The sequence below is a fragment of the Anabrus simplex genome, chromosome 12 (genome assembly GCF_040414725.1).
Source record: "Anabrus simplex isolate iqAnaSimp1 chromosome 12, ASM4041472v1, whole genome shotgun sequence".
Lineage (NCBI taxonomy): Eukaryota > Metazoa > Arthropoda > Insecta > Orthoptera > Tettigoniidae > Anabrus > Anabrus simplex.
In genome coordinates this window covers 65,162,522-65,188,020 of record NC_090276.1, presented here as the reverse complement: position 1 = coordinate 65,188,020, position 25,499 = coordinate 65,162,522, and the positions used below count along the sequence as shown (strand labels likewise).

Sequence of the window (25,499 nt, the reverse complement as noted above, 5' to 3'; positions counted from 1 at the left end):
TCCTAAATTTGAATACATCATTACACAACAGCAAAACATAGAAGGCTACATACCTGATTTTTGTATCATATGAATGTCTCAACCATCCAAAATGAATATGTTCATCAGGAAGTACATATCTAAAGTAATTTAATTATACTAGTCTTACGACAAACATAAAAAAATGTATGGGAAATAACTTCCACATTCAACTTTTACCAATACGCCTGCTCAAACAATAAAAATGAATCATTTAGCAACAAATAAACACAATTATATTTAAAATACAAAATTGACCTGTTTATGAATCATTTTTTTGGTATAATAGGACTGAAAACATTGGTCTATGCACAGTCCAACCTTGCACTCCTTGTACCATCATGTACTTTCTTTTCGCGGTATAGGTGAATCGTCATGCCTTTGCTGGCAGGACCTAGTGTTTACAGTGCACTATGTCTTCTGGTATGGGCTAGAGCAAGTTTGTTTCTTTCATTGATCTGTCTCTGTCTTATCCTTGGCTTTGATATTATGAAAGTGACTGAGGTATGAGTGATGCTACTAATGCCATTCCTTATGCAGTCAGTCCCTGCTATGAATGGTGTGAAAATGTTGCTCATGCATTTTACATGCATGTTGGTGCATGCATTTCAGTGGGCTTGGCTGACTGATATGTAATAGCAACTTCTGGCTCAGTGAGGAAAGCAATGGGAAACTACCTCACTCCTCATTTCCCTAGTATGCCTCTTCAGTGATGCCTAGGTCATGTATGACAGCTGATGGCAGAACTGTTGAGGATCCAACCAGCCTTAGAGATGAAAGCTGAACATACAACATATAGGTAAATCGTCAGCCTGTGTCTCTTCATCTAAACAAAAAATAAGCAGAAATTTCTGAAGAGGTGAAGTATTTCTATCGTTTGTATTCGGAGGAAATTAATGCAATTGATACGTTATTTAGTTCGTAAGCAGAGTACAGTATTTCTCACTGTCATCTATTTCTGAACCCGCTTCTCTGGTTAAAATATACAAGATATCACTATCATTGAGCTGACGTGAGGACATGTTTGTACAGTTTGAACTTGCCAATAACTGCTACATTCTAGTGGACACTGGATAAACTACTACCTCCAAGCAAGGGACGGGAACCATACGGAGCTGCCTATAAACACGCGCAAAAATCACGTCTGTATGGTGTACGGGCGCCATCCACAACCAGGAAAGCAGTGCGCCCATATACTGTACGGGCATAGTCTTGAAAGTGTTAAACCCTTATAGCTCCAGCAACCACAGGAATAACAGAGATAAGCTGATGGAATCTTGTTAATTGGAGGTTATAAATATATTTTCTGAACTGAGTGCTAAGCTGATATTCTTGTGTTTTGTAGCTGCTGATGGAGAGAGGAGCCATGATTGAACACGTGGATATCAACGGTATGAGGCCTCTGGACCGTGCTATTGGCTGTCGCAACACGCAGGTGGTCCATTGCTTTCTGCGTAAGGGAGCCAAGCTGGGGCCTGCAACCTGGGCGATGGCATCTGGCAAGCCCGAAATCATGTAAGTAATGTACTGGTAACCTCCATGTATTACTAGGACTTATGAGTAACTTCCTGTAATGAACGTAGGTTTTTATGGCTCATTGTATTAAAATAAATATGATAACTGGATTAACCTCATGTCATACTTTGATGGACACTTCCGCCCACGTGCACAGGCTACCTACAGATGCATATTTAAGGTTAACAAGCCAGCGAGGTTTGTTCTGTAAGTTTTAAAATGTAACCAACATGTCGGGAACTACCTCAACTTCATTTTGATATCATAAACTGTCAACTCGCGCCTGGAATAAGAAAAATAAAATGCACCTCGCCTGGAATGGCGCGGATGATGATTTTCATGATTGGCTTGAGAATATTGATGTTGAGATTCGCAATGAAAGTGTTCGAAGTGAAAATAATTCATCTTCAAATGATATTGGTGAAATTGAATCTGATTCTATTTCTGGAGAGCCAGCACCAACGGATAATTCAAGATTTATACAAGGTGCAATATCAACAGGTAGGAATGCCAGTAATGACTGCAATTGTGAACTTGAAGGTAATAAACCTACTGACGTTTCATGTAAGCCAGTTTATAAAATTCAGTCTTTGGTTAAGAGAAGGTTAGGAGATAAGCCAACAGAACTGTAAGTGGTCAATGAATTTCTAACCCCACAATTCTGGGATCATGTAACAAAAGGAACCAATGCTTATGCCTGAAAATATCTTGCATATCTGCCAAATTTCCCTCACACTGCTAATATATCCTTGACACCTCAGGGTCGATATACTCACTACTACCCATCAAAAATGGCTCCAACTCAGAAGAAATTACAGCAATCCAGGCAATGCAGAGTGGTGCAATACAGGGACACAGTACCTCAAATGAGTATGTGCACACCTACTCTTTTAGTGTTCCATACATGAGAGAAGTTCTCTAAACCATAAATGTAGGGCAGAATGCGAAAAAGAAAAAAGTTTATGTGTGTGTGTGTAACATCCATGCACATATTTTCACCTGCATTTCCATAAAATATCTGAAAAATAAATAGTATGTAAGGGCACAATTTTTTCCAAATAAATGGTAGGCTAAACAAAGCCGAGCTCACCACCAAATTACATTGGCCTTCATCGAGGCATTTGAAGGTCTGTTTCTGACAGTGAGCATAGAAATTCTTCAAAGAACAAAGATTAATCCCTGCAGTACTATCTGCGTCTCACAAGAAGTCGTAGCAGCTTGTAGGTACGGCATGAGTGACAGGTACTACACTCTAAGCTACAAACATTCGTTGTGACAGTGCGAACTCACTGAAACAGATGCATGTTCACTATTAACTTGTTCATATGCAGTACTTATAATATTATAGTAGGCTAAATGTGTAACTAAAGCATACCACTTTGAAGCTTCAGAACAGCACCTAATTTCACGAGAGTAATCGAGAATGGAACAGATGTTTATTGTCAGGCCTTGAGACTTGAGATAAGCGCATGCGTGGCACCCATATTTACCCTTCACACCCCTTTCGCTGCATTCACACGACTTCTCGTTAGACCATAGTAGATTTTCTGTGAAGGATAACAATTATTTCCATAGCAGGTGTGTAAATTCCACGTTCTTTGAAGAATTTCTATTTTCACTGTCAGAAGCAGACCTTCCCATGCCCGGATGAAGGCCAATTTAATTTGGCGGGAAGCTCAGCTTTGTTTGGCCTTGTAAAATATAAGTGGCTTTAATCCAGTTTTTTATTTATTTATTTTAGTAACTTCCTTTTTTCAATCTCCCTCTGGATTAAAAACTATATATTTGCTTCAAAATCATCATCATTCTCCTTTCTCCCCATTCCAACTCCTGTCATGTCAGGACTTTTTTGGCAATTCGCCACCTCTCTTCCCCCCACCTCTCTCTCCCTTCTTCCACCATACCTCTTCCATCATTTTATCCCAGTCCATATTTCTTTTCTTTGCACTCCTCTTTATTGAATCCTTTGGTTGTGTATCTTTATTCTTTAGTAGATTCTCTTAACAGGTAAATTAATGTTTCCAGGTTAATTCTGCTAAACAAATTGTTGGAGGACGGCAACTTGCTGTACAGAAAGAGCCGCTTGAAGGAAGCAGCCCACCGTTATCAGTATGCTCTCAAGAAGTTTCCAAATGAGGATCTGGGAGAACACACTGTGACATTCGAGCAGCTCAGAGTAAACTTCCTCCTGAACCAGTCTCGCTGCAAACGCAAGATGAATGTGAGTACTTGTAACTCTAATGTATTCTCCTATTGAGATCCTTCTCTCCTTTTCAGTTTCTCCCATGTTTGGCAGTTTTTGGAGGGTAGGCAAAATAGTAACTGTTAAAGACGGCAGTCAGTGTCCATCTGACAAAATTAAACTCATTAGTACCCCTTTCCTTGTCAGCTGATTACAAGATATTAGAATCATTTCGTATTGACGGTTTTCACTTTACAAAGGAAAATTTTGTATGTCCTCCTATTCAATACATAACACAACTCCATCATTAGATGGAGTAATAAAAGTCAAACATTTTTGACTCGTTAGAGCCATCTTCAGTGAAAAATTTGTGATTTTTCCTGTTTTTAATTATATCACACTAAGACTAAGAGGTCCACAACCTCACTATATACACTTATTGTTCGTTTCCATCTTATCTTATTTGTTTTCATTCTTTTCTTCATAGGTTTTAACACACTTTAGCTTCAATTATGTAAAAATGTTAACTTTTTTCACTAAAGATGTCTCAAACGAGTTGAAACATGTGAGACTTTTATTACTCCATCTAATGATGGAGTTGTGTTATGTATTGAATAGGAGGACATATTAAATTTTCCTTTGTAGTTGTCAGCTGATGACATAACGGAAGTAAACATAGTGGGACCGGCTGAGAGACTCCCTTCAACACCTCAAAACTTGATATCAAGATTTAACCTCAACTTCAGTTTTTCTTAAAGAATTTCCCCCATTCATCATATTTTAAATTTATCATCATCCACAAGTTATATAGAGTAAATAGTAAAAACCTTCAGCAACTTCTGCAGCATTTTGAAGAAAGAAGATCACTTTCTAGGATCCCTTACACATAGATTTTATTACAAATTTGAACATTGAGTTGTTGAGTGTTTTAACTCAATTAGAAGGAATATTTTATCTCATCATCATGAGTGATTTTTATTTCAATGTGCCAGTTTTCATATCTTTATACATGTTTCTTAGCTGAAGATGTTTAAAATCAGAGGAACGAACTATATTTACTAATTCAATTAACAACTCCTTTTCGAAAGAGGAAAAATTAGAACTACGACTCCATTTCACTTCATGCGCCATATTTAACAGCTGTACTCAAACAAAAGCACATTGGAGTGCCCTGTAAAACAGCATGTTCGTACCACTGCCTCCTTGATTCGCACCAGTTGGCAACGTTGGGAGAGTTAACAGTCGATTAGTTAACATTTCACAGGAAAAGTTTGAAGAAATGCAAGAAACGTAACAAGATGTTAAATTTTTAACTCGGTATTAACTAACTACTTGTTAGTATATATTTAACATGTGTTGATGAAACTGGGCCTTAGTCATTTAACTAGACTTTCAGGTAAAATGTGTTACATAGACTAGCCATAAAAAGCAAGTAAGTATTGGAAGGCGGGATTCTTCCTTCAACCAAAATATTAGTCAAAAATTAAGTTCCCAGAAGGAAACCGTAATTTGATTTCATCGATTGCTAATGTTAAAATCCTGTAAGCTTTTGGGCCTTTCGCCCCATTGTAGCAGTGGGCTAATCAGCTGGATTGGTACGCCTTTCCAAGACGCTGGTGGCTAGTGCGCCGTTGAGACACCACTACAAGCCTCCTTTCTAGAACAGTACAGTGACACTGCACTAGGTGAAGCATGTGCCTCCACTTGTATAAATGCCTGCTTTTATATCAATAATTAAGTTCCCAGAAGGAAACCATAATTTAATTAATTAACATCTCATTTATTAGCTAAGGTCCGCCTCTGTAGCGTAACGGTTAGTCTCATTAGCTGCTGTCCTCGGGGGCCCGGGTTCGATTCCCGGTACTGCAAGAAATTTAAGAGTGGCAGGAGGGCTGGTATGTGGTTGAAATGGTACATTCAGCTCACCTCCATTGGGGGTGTGCCTTAAAAGAGCTGCACTACCTTGGGATGAGGACACGAGTTTACTTTATTAGCCAAGAGTATGTGTAACATTACTGATCAATTTACAGTGTTGCTACTTCTTTCCTCACTTATTATTTTATATGTTGCTGATATATTATTGCTGTACGTACTGTGTAAACATTAGAAGAAAAGTTCCTCTCAGTCCCATTCCACAAATACTGTACTGTATTGTAAATACAGTACTTACTTAATCATCATCCTAAACCATCTCCAGTGTCCCGGGTGTGATAAGTGCTTACTTCACTTAAGTTTTTTTAAGTTTTAATTTATTCTCTTAATTAATCGTGTAAATGTACAGCCTAAAACTTCCAGGTATTACATTTTTAACAACAACACAACAGACTGTTTAGTGCAACTATTGCCTGCAACGACCATTAATTGGTGGTCTCTTTGGAGTTGTTATAACCTGTTTCGGCTGTGCTTATAACTCAGTTTTCCGAGTCAGCAGTGTCGAGGGTGGATCTCCAATATCGCAAAAGAAGGTTACCACCCACATAAACCATCGCACGGGAAGACCACAGGTGTTTAACAAACAGCCCATCACGCCGCCTCCGCAGAACCACACTGGGCGCTCGACGGGCTACTGTGAGTCAGATCACCGCCCAGTTGAATGTTGGGAGTCAGGAACCCATTTCTAACAGGACTGTAAGGAGGCAACTGCACCACATAGGCTTTACCAGCCGAAGACTAACTCGTGTCCCTTTGCTGACACCTCAACAAAGAGCTTGATGACGTGCATGGGCCCCTGAATATCGGCAATGTACCATGAAACAGTGGCAGCGTGTGGTATGGTCCGATGAATCCTGGTTCCAATTGTATCGAGCTGATGGGTGTACGAGACTCTGACGCATGCCCCATGAAGCTATGGATCCTGTGTGTCAACGCAGTTGTGTCCAGGCGGGAGTTGACTCAGTTCTGGTCTGGGTGGCGTTCTCATGGTCGTAATTAGGCCCCATTGTATGGCCGCAGGGAGTGCTGACAGGTGCATATTAAGTGGACATTCTTTCAGACCATCTACATCCCTTTCTGACCCTAGCGTACCCTGACGGAACTGCCATGTTTCAACAGGACAATGCGCCATATCACCACTCTCTGGTGGCACACAGGTGGTTGGAGGAGCACTCCAGTGAAGTTACAACCATGGATTGGCCCTCCAGATCCCTCGATCTTAATCCAATCAAGCATTTATGGGATGCTGTCCACGGTGGTGTACGCTCCATGAACTCCGCACAAACTACAGAAGACCACTTGTGGGTAGCAGTGCAAGTTGCGTGGGTTGAGATCCCTCCAGAACGATTCCAACACCTTGTAGAGTCAGGACTCGCACAGGAGCAACTCGTTCTTAACATCACATTCAGTGTCTTCCCATGGTGTTGGACCGCTCAGTATATGTGCATTAATCGGCAATCACCCACACATTGGTAGGTCATGCTATTACTCACATTGTTAGGTGGAACCTAACCTTAGCAAATTTCCACCTTACTTATTAAATCAGTTAAAAATTGAATTTTGTAGGAGATGAATCATAAGCATTGCCTGAAAAACAAGATCACGCATAATGAAGTAAGTACCACTTAACACAAACCATACCAGCAAAATATAACAAACAAATAACATGCAAAGGCATACTAAGTTTTCAACAACATTTTGTTGAATCGCTGTCTGTGTAGACAGTCTGTACACCTTGTAACAAATATGAAAGATGCCATGGTTCAGGCAATTTTCTCCAGACACAAAGATCTACGCATTTTTAATCTCTGATTCAGATATGCTACACTATCTATTTCGAATGATTATGTTTTATTGGGCAAGCTTTTTAAACATTAGCTCCTTTCAATAAAAAGTTAGAAGTCGCTGTTACTGATGAGAAATCTTTTGTTCTTCTTCCATTTGCTGGGTATAGTGGCTTACACAGTAGAAATTCTGATTTCAAGGTGGTGGGTTCCGTTTTGGTGGTATTTGAAGGTGCGTTAGTTGATTTGCTGGCAAAATGCGGGGCAAAATTTCCATCACCTCAGTACCTGTTAGTGGAACATAAAAACATTATTATTATTATTATTATTATTGTTATTGTTATTATTATTATTATTATTATTATTATTATTTAAATTGAATGGTGTTATGCATCATTTGACCAAGCAGCAAAATAGATTTTTTTAAAATTTAAATTATTGCTCCATCTGGTAACTTTATATAGTTAGTTGTTTGGACTTTTGTTCTCAACATAGTTTCACAGGAAATGAATTTTGACCAAATGCCAATCCTTCAGTCACTAATTTAAAGTTTTGCATCAAGTGACTAACAGCCATTTCTGAATCTAAATTATGCTATTTCATGCTGTATGCTGTTATTATTTAGATTATTGTTTGGGAACATTTTGTGTGAGCAATTTATAGTCTTCAGTCTTGCCTTTTGGATCTTCTGATGTAAGGAGTCTTCTAGTCCTACGACTTCTCTGACTTTTTCATTCCTGATTTTATCCCTCCTGGTCTCCTGGATCATTGTACATAGGAACTTCATTTCTGCTGCTTGGAGTTTCGAGTTGTCCTTTCTTGTTAATGTAGCAGTTTCCAAGCTGTATGTGAGAATAGGGGTGTAGTATGATTTATACTGTGTCATCTTGGTTTAGAGTAGTACTTGTTTATCCCATAGTAGTTGTCTTACTTGGAGGTAAAAATGTATTGCTTTGCTGATTTGACTGTTTACTTCATATTTAGCTAAGTTTTCCTTGGACATTTTACTACCCAAGTACTTAAATTCTGTGACACTGTCCAGCTTAGTGCCATTTAGCATGATTTCTGACTGATTGTCATCCTTCTGTACTTTCAACACCACCGTTTTAGCCTTGTTGATGTTTAATCTATATCTCTCAAACTCCTGACTCCACCCCTGAAGTCTCTCTTCCACATCTTTCTCTGAGTTACCCCAAATTACTGCATTATCTACAAATACAAATGCTTTAAAGTCTTGTTGCCCCTTTTCTTTTAGTGCCTTAATATGGTATCCATTACAATGATAAATAATAGGGGTGACAAAGCACTACCTTGTTGTACTCCCCTTTTTGTCTCAAACCAGTCTGACAGTCCAGAACCGATTTGTACACAGCTTCTGGTTTTCTCGTAAAGCACCTTAACTTTTGAAGTTAGACTGTCTCGAACTTTGAGCTTTCTCAGGCACTCCCAAATAATCTCCCCTGATTTGTTGTCATAGGCCTTTTCGATGTAAAGGAGCAGTAGATATAAAGGCTTCTCTTTTTCCCAATGTTTTTCCATTAGTTGGTACATTTCCCGTCTTCTGCCTTTCTTGAATATAGGTTCAATTATACCTTTCTTCCAGTCTTCTGGGATGGTATTTTGCTGCCGTACTACATTTAGGAGTCTATATAGTCATTGGATTTCTGGGGTTCCTCCTGCTCTCAACATGTCCACACTTAACTCACCTATTCCTGCAGCTTTCCCTTTCTTCATACTTATTAAGGCTCTTCCCTATCTCCAGCAATGTGATTGGTGGCTCCATATTTTTACTGGGCTTTTCACTTTTTCCAGATTCTTCTCTGTTTTGAATTACATTTGATGCCTCTCCATTCAGGAGCTTGTCAAAGAAGGCCTTGAATTCTCTCCTGGTTACATCTTCCTCTCGTACTACTGATCCATTGTCCTGCTCTATTACCTTGATGTCTTCTAGGTTATTTCGCTTGTTTTTAATTACTCTGTAAAGGAGTTTCTTGTTTCCTCTGCTGTCCTCTTCGAACTTTTCTACAAACTCATTCCATTTTTTCTCTTTCTCTTCTCTTCCTATCCTCTTAGCTGTAAGTTTTTTGCTCTGTAGAGTTCCTGTAGTTTAGTCATTTCTTGGCCACCTGGATCGTGTGCATCTCTTTGCTTTTCTTTGTCTAGCAACTTTTTTGCCCAATTTCTCTCTTTTATAGCCAGTCTGACTGCCATTCCACCTAGGTATCTCTTTTTCTTTTATGGTCGATCCTGTAACTCCACATAGGTCTTTAGTTTTACCCACCAAAGTATCTTAAAATTTTTTCCATTCTTCTTCGAACTGTATTCATTTCCCCTTTTGGCAAGTGTCTCTGTTTTCTTATTTTATATTCTTCCTTTAGCTTGGCTTCTTCTAATTTCCAAGTCTTCACTTTATGTTTTCTTTTTCTTTTCTTCGGGGTTGTGTCAGCCACATGATTTAGGTCTGCAATCAATAATCTACGATTGCTGTCCATACTCTCACTGGAGATAACTTTGACATCAGTTACATATTTCCCTCCTCCTTTGTTAGTGACGATATAGTCGATGAGAGACTTATGTTTTCCATCCCAGCTATATCTTGTTATATTGTGGCTGTCTTGTTTTTGGAAGAAAGTATTTTTGATGATCAATCCATTTCTTCTGCACAAATCAAGTAGTTGTTTGCCTTCTGCATTTCTGTTCCTGAAACCAAGTGGTCCAATGATTTCCTCATAAGCAAGTCTGTCTGTCCCAACTTGTGCATTTAAGTCGCCAATGATGATATTTTCTTCATCAATTTATATCTTCTAGATCTTGACAAAATTGTTCCTTCTCTTGAGCACTACATCCAACCTATGGTGCATATACCTGCACTACTGTGCAATTTGTGGACTCCAGTTGCATAGATAATTTAATGATCCTATCATTGTTATAGGATACTTCAGTAATGGCGCCCATGTATTTTGTTATCAGGAAAGCTACACCAAGCTTTTTCGCGTCCACTCCATACTAATTTGTATCCATCTCTGAGAATCTTGCTACCTGCCTTTCTCCATTTTGTTTCACTCATTCCCAATATGGATAGATTTTTCCTCTGCATCATATCGATAAGTTCTTCAGTTTTTCCAGTCAGGGTCAAAATATTCATAGTTCCAATTCTTACATTGTTCTTCGAACATATCTGTCTTTCATCAAAGCCATGTTGGCTTTCATACCTGCCAGATCTGCTCGAAGACTTTGTCAATGTTGGTATTATTTTTTATCTCCATCCAAGGCTTGTTTGATTGTTGAAAGCAATTCAAAGATGCTACCACTGGCTTGCTAGGCCTACCATGGATCTTTGCGTTGATACTTGATACTTTGTTATGCACTAGGTGGTCGGTGCCTGACACGCATTTCCTAACATCTAGGTCATTGGCCTGAAAAAGCTTATGTTCTATAGTCATAAAATTGCAGGCATTTGTGAAAGGTCTATAGACAAGGATTATTAATAATATAACACACAGTATGGTATTAGACAGAATATAATCCTGTACTTAAATGGACAATAAAATTTGTTAAAAAGTATCATATTATACACTGCATTGCATTTCGTAAAGTTGAAACAGAATCAAATCATTAGATGACAACTTTTTTGTTAGTCAAGTGATGCTAAACAAAAAGGAAGTGCAATAAAGCATAAAATGACTAAGTGCCATTATCTCGGATTATGACAGTATTTAAAGTAATACTAATTTTGATACTTTTTAATATATAATACTTTACATTTCACAGGATATGAATTAATATTTATGTATTTATTTAGTCTGATCCAGGACACCCTAGATTTGCCATAAAACACAGAACAATACAAAATAACAATTTTGAGGGAAGATAAAGAATATTAATGTTTTAAAAAAATTATAGGTTACAATTAACCGTGTTAAATGGCATGAACTCCATATAAATGGTTACGAAGAATCGAAACAGAGTATTTGATGAGTGAAACGACTTGTAGACTTCTAGCTAGTTTATATTTTTGTCGCCATGTGATGAAAGATTTGGGAATTGTTTCCCTTGCGCCAAAGAAAAGTCCAGTCACTGTAATTTTTTTAAGGTTATACGACTCAAGAAAGAAAGGGATGGTTGGATTATAGATGTCCTTTTTCTCATTGTCTACGTCAGTCGGCTGAGAGGCTGAAGATTCAAAGCGTACCGTAGGATCAATCATTTCTGCTTCGTTCCTCCGTCTGTCAATCGCTATAATATCAATCCTGCGAGTGCTGCCTCCTTCAGCGATGCAGTGGACTTCTTCGTACACTTCTAGATTTTTGAGACGAAGAGCATTAGCAATCAGGTTTCTGATGATGTTATGGCGTTTGATCCTAAGCAGTTCTCCTTGAGGGCAACTCCCCAGCACATGTGGTAAGGTTTCATACTCACTGCAGCGTCTGCAGTGGCCTATGCTGGTAGAACGTCCCGGCAGAGTACGTACTGGTGCAACCATCGCGGTCATCTTCAACGTCTCCCTCCATTCCGAACAAGTTAAACCATCTCTTCTGGTAACCCAAGAATTAGCAGCAGGAACTTGAGCAAATAACTCAACACCTCTTCCTTTCTGTGGATACGAACACCAAGCTTCACATTTGCATGTTCTAAGTATATCGCGCAGTTGTCTAACAGATTTCGTTGATGTCTCTTCATTGCATCTGTGTACTTGAAATCTATTTTTGGCACTTGGTCAAGTGGTACAAAATACCATCCAATTCATACTGGCTAGGTTTCCTCTCGCAGTATACACAAAATAATGTACATTTTAACCAGACATCAGATATTTAGGTCCCAAAAAGATACGTTTTAGGTGCCTATATAGGTGAAAAAATTATAAAATATGCTCTTGTTGTTTTAAAATAGGCTCAAAGAAATTAACAAAATAAATCTGAAGGAATACCATGCAAGTAGAAATAATGATGATGATTTAAAGTACTTAAAATAGAGGATGCAAGACATTATAATGTAGCATTTGTGTACAGTAGTTTAAATCTGGTTGAGATCATATCACTAGAAGTGGCAAACAGTTACAACACAACAAGAAATTTACTTACGCATCTCTGTCATTCTCACTGTGTTTCTGCCACAATTCTGTGTGCAGTAAATCATTAACAACATTTCCAAACATAGTGTAAGTTTATGTCTGGTCAGGACTAGTTTGAGTGTTTTTATCTGACACTCTGCTTTTGTAAACACAGAAAATGATTCAGTGAGACTGAATTTTGAAGACTAATTGTTTTATAGTGTTTGTTAAGAATGTAAAATTAGCATGAAAATATGTCAGATCCCTCAGTTTCTTCTCTTGCAGTACACTGGAGGTCATTTTAAGACACTGCATGTTGACAGCGTTTTCTGTACAATGGACCCATGGACCCCATCTTGTTAAAATAGGTGCTGGAGCAGGGGCAGATTTTGGCACTTTTCTTTATAAGCAGCAACTCTAGTACTTGGTTTTAAAAATACTTTCTTTACTGAAGAAATTTAATCATTCACTTTTGGGAACCAATTTATAATTTCTTCTGCTACTTAGTTTAGTGCGAGAGAAGTAACGGAGGTGACAATGAAATTCACAAATTCCCGGTTCCAAGCTTGTCTCACTACCCACACATCCTCCCCCTCACCTGCTTGTCTTGCATCTTTATCTTAGATCCCTTATGCAAAAACTTAATAATATAATAAACAATAGTATTCACCCATTAGTGCGTAGCGTCTGAAAAATCGGACGTCTTAAAAATGAGAAAAAGTACGAATTTTATGCATGGTTTTAAGCCCACAGTACTTTCTTTCACTTCAGAAAGGCTGTAGCTAACAGGAAACAAGAATACATTATTCTCAATTCTTAACGTTCATTGTTGAATCGCATTTGTAGCCAGGATGGTGGCAGGACAAAAATAACTTTATGCACTAATGGGTGTTTATTAATGGACGATGGTTAGAGAATGTAGAACAGTTTACATATCTGGGTAGCATTATTAATGGAAGTAATGAAATCAGTCCTGAAATTAATAACAGACCAAGTAAAGGTACAACATTTTATCATCAAGTCAGAGAGCTTTTATGGGATGACAAAGTACTCGAGAGAACGAAATTAACATTATATAAACAGTATTTCATACCAATTGTAACATACGTACTAGAAACGCTGGTAACTAATTAATAAGAGGCAAGATAGTAAGATCCACACAGTAGAAATGAAATTTTTAAGAACATCGGTTAAAAAGACAAGAAGAGATAGAATTCAAAATACAGTATTAAAATCAGAGAAGAGCTAAATATAGAACTGTTAGTACAGAACATACAGAAAGCAAGACTGAGATGGTTCGGACATGTAAAAAGAATGGGAAAGGAATGGGTAGCAAGAAGGGAATTGGAAAGAGAAGTTAAGGGAAAGAAACCAGTTGGAAGACTGAGAAGAAGGTGGATGGATCAGATTTGGAAGGACATTAGAGGAGCTGGATTGGATGTGGCGGAAGTAATGGAGCATGAAAAGTGGAAGGACAGAAAGGAGTGGAGGAGGCTTATCAACCACACCCGGGCGACTGGAGTGGGACATTGATGATGATGATTCATTTTATGAAATTTATAAAGTTTAAAGCAAAAAAAAAAAAAAGGGTTGTTATGGGCTCAGACAGGCAAAAATAGGTCATAACATTGAAATAGGTGCTATAAAATTTCATTTACCGTGGCGGTAGATACATAATATGGATAATTGTAACAGATAGGCTTGATAGGGTCTTACAGAAAACAATAGGTAAAATCCTAATGATCCGATGTCTAATGATAACACAACATTACATGCCCCAAAGAACGAAACAATACCTTTTTAAGAAGACAGTGGTTCAAAATGGAAGACAAACAAATTGTAGCAATATTGTAAAAATGATACTGTGGATCTCATGGCACGAGTGATTGCAGGTTTAAAATGTCATGATATGTGATCACTGGGTGGGAAAGGGTTAAAGCTGTTTTATAGTAATTTAACAGCTGTTAAGGATATATTACGAGCATGCCACCAAAGAATAAAGTTCAAGAAGTTGAAACTTACTGTTCACCATTTTTATCATGTTTCTGTTATTTTCACTCCATTTTTTTAATGTTTCAGGAATATGCAGAGGCTGTGGAACTGGCTAATCAAGTCCTGAAGATGAAGAGAGATTCGTTTGAAGCATATTATGCCCGAGCCAAGGCCAGAGTGGATTTGAGGTAAGGTGTGCTTAACACTGTCATTAACTTATGATAGTCTTAGGGGAAGAAGTTTGACAATATTTTTTTTGTGTGTTTCTATTCTCCTCTCTGGCTTCCTGTCATTTATGATATTTACATACAGGTATACCTCGTTAAACGCATTTTCAATGTCGACTCAGTTACTCCATCCGCTTACCTTATAAACATCAGTTCTGGACCTTTAAATTACCATTTAAATACTGGTGTTTATAAGGTCCATGCAAGACAGTGCTTAAATGATAATATCACTGCAATTACTGGCTCAAATGTTGTCAAACTTTCATACAACAAAAATAATTTCAATGGAATGTGCTACATTACAGCGAAAAGTATAAACTATGCACTATAAACTCACGTAGTAATTCTTGTTAGTGTCGAATATCTTGAAGCATTCAGGCATGTGAAGAACTACTTTGCAGACCTCGCACTCCCATATTTAGGTGTAATTTTGATATTTTGAAAAACAGGATTTATCCCAACAACTCCGGTGAATGGTATTTTGGTAGGATTCAGATATATTATAATCTTCTTCACAATCACTATTCAGTAAAAAAATATCCTCGACTTCTCTCTCGGTAATAGCCTCGCGCATGCTCATCTTTACTTGCTGAATACCCGTGACATCAGCTCAATGCTATCTTCAATTTATGTGGTTAATCCCCTAAACATGACTCAAATACAGCTGAAGAGGCTTTCTTCAGATATAAATAATGATTGTAATGCCATCTGTTGAGTTTTTTAATGTACTACCTTCCCTTTACCATCGATAAAGCAGGACGCTGCATTACCCCGTAGGTTCGACGGTTAGGTAAGCCAGAAAAAGGCTCGCGCATTCCGTGGATACGACGGTTAGGTAAGCCGGTGAGTTAATACAACCTTTCAGTTATTTAATCTGTCAAAGCATGAAATTTAAGTCTTAGAAAACACTACAATATACCTGTAAAGGAATACAATAACAGAATGATATATAAAATTCAGGAAACTCAATCATCAAAACACTACCAGTGTTTTGCCCCAGTGCGGCATGGGCTCATCAGTTGGATACCACATCTTCCCAAGACACCAACCTGCTAGCACACTGGCAGCGTCACCATTACAAATCAGCACGTGATAAGCACAAATGCTTTACTGTATTTTTTATGATAAAATAATATACAGTACAGACGACTCACTGCCTGAAATCAAAGAATTTAGTACAAATAAGTAACCTCACCCACATTCCAGACATACTTTGTATTAGAGTAACCTCTAGTGGGATTAATTAAGAGCTAAAGAAAAATAGTGTGAAACATTGTTTTACCAAAATTTAAATGAATTGACTAGCTCACAGACTGTGTACGACTAGTAAGTTCATTAATGTAGTCTTCTTCATTGTAAACATTATGGAAAAGGAGGTAATCAAAATGTTTCCGAGAGCAGAGGAAACCCATAACACTGGATGAAAAACCATCAAATAAGAAGAGATGTAGACATAAGCATACAGTTGACATATTCAGTTCTACATGAATTTTAGAATTAACTTGAAGGTCAACAAGAGAATAAGCAGAGAAAATAAAATGTGACGAGAATGTCAACGACTATGATAACACAGAAAAGGGCACCAATATTTTGTAGAAATTGGAAAGGATGTTGACCCGATGAGAATCAATGTGTTGTTCAGTCATCCAACTCGATATCCTAGCTAACGTGAAAAGAAAAATCAGCAAGTGAGTATTTTCTCTAAGAATAGTAAATAAGAAAACTTTTAAAATTATACCTTGACCTTATTGATCATAACGTGCTTGAAAATCTAGAAACGCACAACTCAAAAATGCCAGTTCATTTATAAAAGAGAAACATTCTCTATTTTTGCAGATTTTTACATACTCCCTTACCTTTGGTCGTAATATATAGGTCCCGCAAGAAAAGCTTGCCGAAACTGAAACGTCCGCAGAGACCAATATCTGTTGGCAAAGTTTAAGTTCGTTGCGGGGCTCCTGTGTGTCGCCCGGATGCTGATTATCGGGCTCATTGTTACTCAGTCCGGCTCCATGGCTAAATGGTTAGCGTGCTGGCCTTTGGTCACAGGGGTCCCGGGTTCGATTCCCGGCAGGGACAGGAATTTTAACCTTAATTGGTTAATTTCGCTGGCACGGGGGCTGGGTGTCTGTGTCGTCTTCATCATCATTTCATCCTCATCACGACACGCAGGTCACCTACGGGTGTCAAATCAAAAGACCTGCATCTGGCGTGCCGAACATGTCCTCGGACACTCCCGGCACTAAAAGCCATACGCCATTTCATTTCATTGTTACTCAACCGCTCACTGGTGAGAGGCACAGTGTACAGCGCTTTATCGAGCGTGTATTGAAAAGAAGCAAGAAGCGTGTGCATGTATTATTAATATTTTATTTATATTTCGTAGCTGAAAGAGAATTTGTTGTAGTATGATATTCAGTGTACGAAGCGGTGCCCCTGTTTCGTTCTAAATTAGGGAGTGCTAAAACTTTACACAGTCAAACTAGAGAAGTTATTTATAATGTGTATAAATTCATGAAAAACGAAATACATCCCACTGGAAACCTATGTGCTATTCAAAAGAAAGCGGTCGAAGCAACCGATTTGTCGGAAAGGTCCGTGCGGAAGGTAATACGGGACACAAAGAAGATCGAAGGGGGTGAAGTGTATTCATTGTCAAAGCCTGGAAAGAGAAGACCGAAGTCTGTCAAGAAGTGTGAATTAGATGATTTTGAGAAATGCTCTGATTATAACTACAATAAGGCATTACATACACGCGCTGAGATTTCACTCGAACGCTGGTCACAGTTCAGCTGGCCAGACTGCCAGCGCAGACGGTTCATTAAGAACTGCTGGTAGTAAGGCGATGTAGCGAAGTGAGGGGGGCGTGCAGTGCCACTACCGAGCTCACCCGAACACTGCCGAAGTTCTGCGCAGCTTTCTTTGGCAAGCTCTTCTTGCGGGACCTATACACTACCGCTCATTAATTTAAATACACCCAATAACTGACATCTAGTTCTCTGTAGATAAGGTCTAATACTGTGGGTACAGTTGAGGAAGCAAAGGAATAGTACAACAGTTGTACACATGCCATGATTTCTGTTTGTGGTCATCGAGATACAATAGTATCCAACAAACAATGTTATGTACATAAACGTTATGTACCTATCGGATATGTTTGTTTACCTATTTGCCGACGGGCGCCGCATTTGATGCACCTGTGTTGTTCCCTGTAGTGATGTGATATCTGCTGCGAATGGCAAGCATTGCTACGATACATAACATGTGGTTCCTGCATGTCAGTTCCTTCATGACAGTTCAAGTGTGCACATCGCTAGTATGGCTCCACGAGTGGAGATATCCATAGAAAAATGTGCTGCAATTGTAGCACTTAGCCAAGCAGGTTTATTTACTGTATTTGCCAAATTGCGAAACAGTATAGTGTGTCTATAGGGGGAGTGCATTACACCCTTCACCGCCAGAAGACAACGGGTAGCAATAAGGACATACCACGATGACCTCGTAAAACAACTAAAAGTGATGATAAATATATCAGAAGTACCAGTAAGAGAAATATATTCAAAACAGTGCCCCAAATTCATGCAGAATTGGTAGAAATGAACACGACAACAATATCTGTTGCAACAGTAAAAAGGAGACTGATTGAAGCCGGCTTGAAAGGATGTTTCACAGCAAGAAAACCCCTTCTAAGGCCCATAAATAAACAGAAGAGACTTGAATGGACTAGAAAACATCGTGATTGGACATCGGAAGAGTGGACGAAGGGGCCCCTTCTAAGGCCCATATATAAACAGAAGAGACTTGAATGGACTAGAAAACATCGTAATTGGACATCGGAAGAGTGGACGAAGGGGTTATTCACCGATGAATCGAAGTTCAATATTTTTGGAACCAGAAGGAGAAGATTTGTTTGCCGATTTGTAGGGGAAAGGATAGCCCATCCTACAGTAACCTACAGTTAACATGGTGGAGGTTCTATTATGGTTTGGGGATGTTTTGCCGGAGATAGAATTGGCGTCATTGTGAAAATAGAAGGATGTATGGATCAGACACAGTACCACCACATACTTCAGTATCACGCAGTACCTAGTGGATTGCGCTTAATAGGGAAAGGGCTCACCTTACAACAGGATAATGACCCAAAAAATCAGTCAGCGTACTGTACAAACTACATTGCATCAAAGGAAAAACAGAAAATACTGAAAGATATGGTATGGCCGTCCCAAAGCCCAGATTGTAATCCCATTGAAATGGTCTGGGATGAAGTGGACAGACGTATCAGGGAAGTTAATATATCCAGCAAGGAACATCTCTGGAATATTGTTAAAGATGTGTGGAATCATATAGATTCATGATACCTACAAAAACTGATTGACCGCATGCCTCGAGTTTGTGAGGCAGTCATTAAATCCAAAGGAGGATACTTTGATGAAAGTAAAATATAATGATTTGTGATTGTATTATATATGTGTAAGTTAATATAATTATCTTTTGTGAGAAATAATGTTTGATTTGTGTTGTAAATCTGAAATACCAGGGTGTATTGAAATTAATGAGCGGTAGTGTAACTTCATCATCATTCATGAATTAAAATGTGGGTATTTTGTTTACAAGTTTAAATAATTAATTCATAAATATTTCTTCTCATTTCAAATGTAAAGTATTCCTTTTCGTATTCACTATCCCTATTTCATCCATGTGAAATTCAACTCAATTTACACAGTTTTGTGTTATACCACAATTATTTCACAGAGCCAGTTAGTTGTGTAAAGCAAGGGATACCTGTACATTGTTGTCCTCTTTCTCCTCTACTGTATATAATTTTTTTTGTTACGCATTGCAGACAATTTGAAGAAGCGTTGGATGATATCCAAGAGGCATTGCGTGTCGCCCCACCCAACAACAGGGAAGTTAGGCGCGTCCTTGGTAAGGTGAGAGACGAAGTGCGAGCCGAGATGTCTGCTCCACAGCTGTCCGGGCACCGGGGCCTGGCCACTTCCGTGGACATGCTCAACGAGCCCGAGACTCGCATCTGAAGAGTACGTTACATCCAGAGGGAAGAGATTTGTTAAATATGTAGAAATTAATCGAGGGACTGCTTTTGAAGTTTGGATCATGTGTCAGCAGAATTAAGGTTGGATTTAGAAAATTCCCTATCAGTACAGTAGTTTCCTAAACAATTCATTCAATGGTTTGATTCTGTGAAAAGGGGAATTTTTCTATTAATTATTTTTGGAAATTTTTATGTGACTTTTCAAAGTGTCAGTTATCTTGGTGTTCACATTTAAGGGTCAACTCATTGTCTGTATTCACAGAGAACATTATCCGTTAAGGCCATTTGTCTTGTCATGTCATGTTGCACATGTTGACACATCCTGCTGAGAGGCCGAGTTAGAGATAAAGTTATGGTGTTAGTGCTCTTCTCCTAGGACACTAGCATTGAACAATGGCATTTTGTCAACAGAAGAACCTTGTTTGTCCGAATTATGGATTTTAAAATGTCCAGAAAATCCAGAAGTAAACTAATCAATGAATATAAGTTACTGACATAATATATAAAATCTTTTACTTTGACACCAGCAAGAAATAAAAACACTTGTTTTAGGCACTTACTACTGTACTCATTTTTATGTACTATCCGGCTCCATGGTTAAACGGCCTTTTGACCAAGGGGTCTCCGGATCTATTCCCGGCTGGGTAGTGAATTTTAACCTTGACTGGTTAATTAGGATGGCTCAGGGACTGCGTGTGTGTGCACGCCTTCTTTAGCATTACAATTCATGATAGGTTAGGACCTCTATCCTCACAGGTCGCCTATCAGGCCTCAACTCGAAAAACCTACACCACACCTCTGCGAAGGTCACACGCCATTAAGTATTTCCAGCCGCGCTGTTTCCTCCCGCACGAGTCATTACTTCTTCCACTGAAACTCCTCAGCCATCATGCCACAGCCAACACTACTCTCATTTTGAAACCAGACAGACTCTGACCTTTCAAGATGAAGGTTGCAGTGAAAACAAAAACATAACATCAACAAAACAGAACATACATATCTTTGCATTGGAAAAAGGGACAGTCTGGACATACTACGAGCCCAGATTAATGAGGGCTGGATAAATGAGGTCCACTTTCACTTAATATAAGTAACGAATGCAAAATCAAGCCAATACTAAAAAGAAAATATTATGCTATATTATTTGATAAATTCTTCATTGTTTCAGTTTCAATCAATTACTACTGATCTGCATTTAGGGCAGTCGCCCAGGTGGCAGATTCCCTATCTGTTGTTTCCCTAGCCTTTTCTTAAATGATTGCAAAGAAATTGGAAATTTATTGAACATCTCCCTTGGCAAGTTACTCCAATCCCCAACCCCCCCTCCTATAAACGAATACCCGCCCCAATTTGTCCTCTTGAGGGTCCCATACACTGGAACTATACTCTAGTTGGGTGAGACAAATATGCTCTCCCCCCCATATCCCCACCACAACCCCCAAACACCCTCACAACCACGTGCAGAGATCTGCACCCCCTATCCACAATCATACCCATGCGATTAGCCCGATGAAGATCCCTCCCCATATCAACACCCAGGTATCCACAATAATCCCCAAGGGGAACCCTCACCCCATCAACGCAGCAATCAAAACTGAGAGGACCCCTCCCATTCGTGAAACCCACAACCCGACCTTCATCCCCGCCCACCACCACACCACCGCCTACAGTCGATCTCACAACACTACCGAGATCACCCCGCAGCTGCCCACAATATTGCAACCCACTTACCACTCTGAACAGAACAACATCATCCGCGAAAAGCCCTCTCCTCGATTCAACCCCCCCACACACATCATTGATAAATACAAGAAAACACAAAGGTCCAACAACACTGCCTTGAGGAACCCCCCCCTCTCAATTCCCACAGGGATAGACAAAGCTTCACCCACTCCAACTCTATGAGTTCCACTTTCCAGAAACAGAGCAACCCATTCAGTCACTCCCCCGTCAAGCCCAATTGCACTCATTTTTGCCAGTACTCTCCCAGGATCCACCCTATCAAATGCCCCAGACAGGTCAACCGCGACACAGTCCAATCGACCTCCCGAATCCAGGACACCCGCCATACCCGGCCGGAATCCCACAAGTTGGGCTTCAGTGGAGTAACCTTTCCTAAACCCAAACTGCCTTCTGTCAAACCAGTTATTAATTTTGCAAGCATGTCTTATATAATCAGAAAGAATGCTTTCCCAAAGCTTACATACAATGCATGTCAAACTGACTGGCCTGTAATTTTTAGCTTTCAATTATTTTCTTAGCTTGCCTACCACAGTTATGAAAAATTGAATTATGTGGTGTCAACAGGTTAATGTTTTTTCATGAGCACCAACATGGAAGACCCTTTTACTGTACATCAGCTGACTTCAATAAAATGATACTGCCAGTAAAATGCATTTTGTGTGATCTGTGATCCTAACTTTAATTGTAGTTACTGTTGTAAAGTGTTTTAAAAATAGCCAAATGTAGATTACTATGTTTAATATTTATTTTTAAAGAAATGTGTCAATAAGATTGTTAGTTACTTTTGGAAATCTTTTAACTCGAGAAGATAATGTATAATAGCATATATATGAAGTGAAAACAAAGTGGTTTTACTGAAATTATTAGCGTTATGAAGATTTTGCGAAGTTTTATTAACTCTGTTTGAAATACAGTACATGGCAAAGATTCTAATGTATGTTCAGGAAAGGTGTAGTATTGTAATGAAAGAAATTATTCTAGTCCTCTCAGTTAACAGCAATATTATTTTGTACTGAGAAGTTTTATGTGGCATTCTTTCGCACCTTTTAAAATACGAGTGAACACATTTATATAATCACCAGCAGCAGTGTCTTAAAATACAAGATGAGTACGATATGTTGACTCCTGGAAATGACTTGAGCCAATTTTTGTAAACGAGTTTCTGGATTCTATAAAAATGGTTCTGTTGAAACTCGAAAACAGTACTGAAATGATGTCTAGCCTGAGGGAAACGAACATTATTGTTAGACCTAATATAAAAATAAATATCTAAGAGGAAATATTTTTAAAGAGAAAATAGAGTCTTAAAAGAGTCCAAGTGAAAACTTGTTTTCCTCTTAAATTGGATGAGAATTTGTTTCTGTCCCAAGTGGCATTCATTTTAGCTAGATAAGTGACAAATGATTGGAATCAACCCTAATACTGACCAGTTACATAATAAATATGGTACCAGTTCCAAATTACTATTGTGATGGGGGAAGGGTCGTTCTGGTAAGTAAATATGCCTATTCCGAGATAAGAGAGAAAAGAAAGTACCGTACCAATTGGTTGAAGACTATCATGATGGCAGCAATGTCGATGATTACATGGATTGATGTAGAACCCCCTCCTCCAACCAAAGATGGCGATCAAGTGACTTTAGCTAGAGGACTTACTAGCATGGTAATGTCTCTTTTTCTGGGCAGAATTGTGGGTGGTCCTGAACTTCAAAAGACCTAAACAAAATGAAACAATGGAGAAAGGAAAGTAAATAAGAAAAACAAAAACAAAAAAATCAATTGTGACTTATTAAGGTCCTTGCCCTGCCAAGGCAGTAGCTTAGAGATACTGGAGTGCCGTATGATCTGTGTGCTTGGCTTGCATGATCTGGTCCATCACACAGCTCTTCAGTTGATCTTACAAGGCTGAGTGAATCCCCATTCCAGCTCTCAGTCCAGAAACTGAACCAGTAACCTCTGGATAAGAGTCAAGTACGCCTCCCCTACACCTTGGGGCTGGATGTACTCCAAAAGTCTGACATTTGTTAAAACGTAACGATAGTTGGGTATTAAGATGGAGGAAGACATAAAAATGGATGGAATTACGAGTTTGTACAAGTAACAATAGGGGAAGAACCTTTACTGGAATTACCTTCTTCCCAGTTGAAGGTGTGCATATAGTAATCTTACTGCTTCCATTCATTGTAAGGATAACGATTTACTTCTATTTTTCAAGCCCTGATGGTAAATTACATAAAGTCTTATCATATTCCTGCCAAAATATTCCCATCTCAGCAGGGTTCAAACCAGAAGAGTAACTGCCTAATCCTATACAACTGATTGATCTTACATCTACCATGAATGCTAAATTAGAGCTTCACATTCATCCTCATCAGATGATGGTTCATTTCTTAAATTTTGTGGGATGTCTGAAAAGGCTCACTCTTGAGTGACAATCCCTTGCATAATTGAGCTGTGAGAAGTTGGAAGTAGCTCTATTCCTCTCTCTACCATTTGCTATGTTCCAGATGTTCCTACTGTGAAAAATCACAATTTTGTTTATGAAGCAAAATATAAAAAAATTGAGAAGCCAAAACAATTACGTTATTTACAATACACTGAACCTATCCCAATGGTTCTCAAATATTAATTTTATTTATTAATTTATTTATTTATTTACAATTTTATTAACAATTTTCTAGTGATGTGTTCTGTTTATGCCAACTTTGTGAAAGAATGCCTTTTAGATAAAACTGTGTTGTGTCTGTTATTAATGTTACTAGAATTTCAATCAGATTTTAAAATCCTTTTATTCTGAGGAGGACAAGAAACATTAATAAAACATTTATTCTCTTCCCAATGGAATGGAAAGTGTCTCGGAAACTGACAAGACTGAGGTGTAGAGTGTTTTGCCATAACCTTATTATGCAGATTTTTTTACTACTAGTGTAAACATTGTCCTGAGATCACTGCCGGCTAGTGACGTTAAAGTCAGCCTTCCTTATTTTTCAATTCCCTGTTTGTATAATTTATATGAAAAAAATGCAACTGTGTACAAAGTTGGTTATTGGTTTATCCTCCATCATTAGAGCTTTCTTTTATATAGCAACGTATTATATATAACAGCAAATTTGTATAACAAAATATATTAATATTAGAGTATAATAATAATTATTATTATATATCGGTTGTAATTTGCCATACATATTTATGTAAAGTTTCTCATTAGATTCTCAGACATACTGTGAATTTCTTTCTCTTTCTTATTTAGTGAAAGGACCAATGCACATCTTGCCAAATTCTCAATGTTTTGATGTAAAATTGAAAAGGAGCAAAGAAAAGTCAACTGTGAATGTTATGCTTTCAAAATTCAAAATTAAAATTTTATTTCCTTGCATTTGTTTGATTTTGTTTTCAAATGATCCAATCCTAAATGTATCCTTTTCCTTGATTGATAAATATTTTCCCAAGTAGATATTTTGTAAGAGCAAAACCAAAAAGAAACCCATGCCTCATACAACTGACTACGGACCTTCATCTATCAAGATGACTGCAGCCCAGTCCAGCCAGCAAATACTGGAGTGTCATATGGTAATCAAATAATAATAATGTTATTGTCTTTACATCCCACTAAATACTTTTACGGTTTTTGGAGACGCCGAGGTGCCGGAATGTAGTCCCACAGGAGTTCTTTTACATGCCAGTAAATCTACCAACACAAGGCTGGCGTATTTGAGCACCTTCAAATACCACCGGACTCAGCCGGGATTGAACCTGCCAAGTTGGGGTCAGAAGGCCAGGACCTCAACCGTCTGAGCCACTCAGCCCGGTGTCAAATGGTCAGCGTGACCCTTAGCCACACTGCTTGGCTAGGTTTGCCAAACAAGTAACATAAAAATTCAGGACATTTTGATGGAACAAGTCTACATGTCTCTTCATACCTTCCATTGTAGAAATAAAGACAGTAATATTAAAAATATTATTTGAGAATAGTGCATTAACAGCACAAACTAACATAAAACTTG

General features: G+C 38.5%; 1 protein-coding gene across 2 annotated transcripts in view; it reads left to right on the top strand.

The window, feature by feature from the left end:
• The window catches only part of rols (rolling pebbles), a 385,580-nt gene extending 360,709 nt beyond the window's left edge, over positions 1-24,871 (top strand). For both annotated transcript variants that reach the window (XM_067156406.2, XM_067156407.2), the window contains exons 20-23: positions 1,364-1,533; positions 3,559-3,754; positions 14,561-14,661; positions 19,544-24,871. In XM_067156406.2, coding sequence (XP_067012507.2) covers positions 1,364-1,533; positions 3,559-3,754; positions 14,561-14,661; positions 19,544-19,736 — 660 coding nt within the window. In that variant the 3' untranslated portion in view covers positions 19,737-24,871. The remainder of the gene's footprint in view (positions 1-1,363; positions 1,534-3,558; positions 3,755-14,560; positions 14,662-19,543) is intronic.
• Positions 24,872-25,499: the final 628 nt, after the last annotated feature.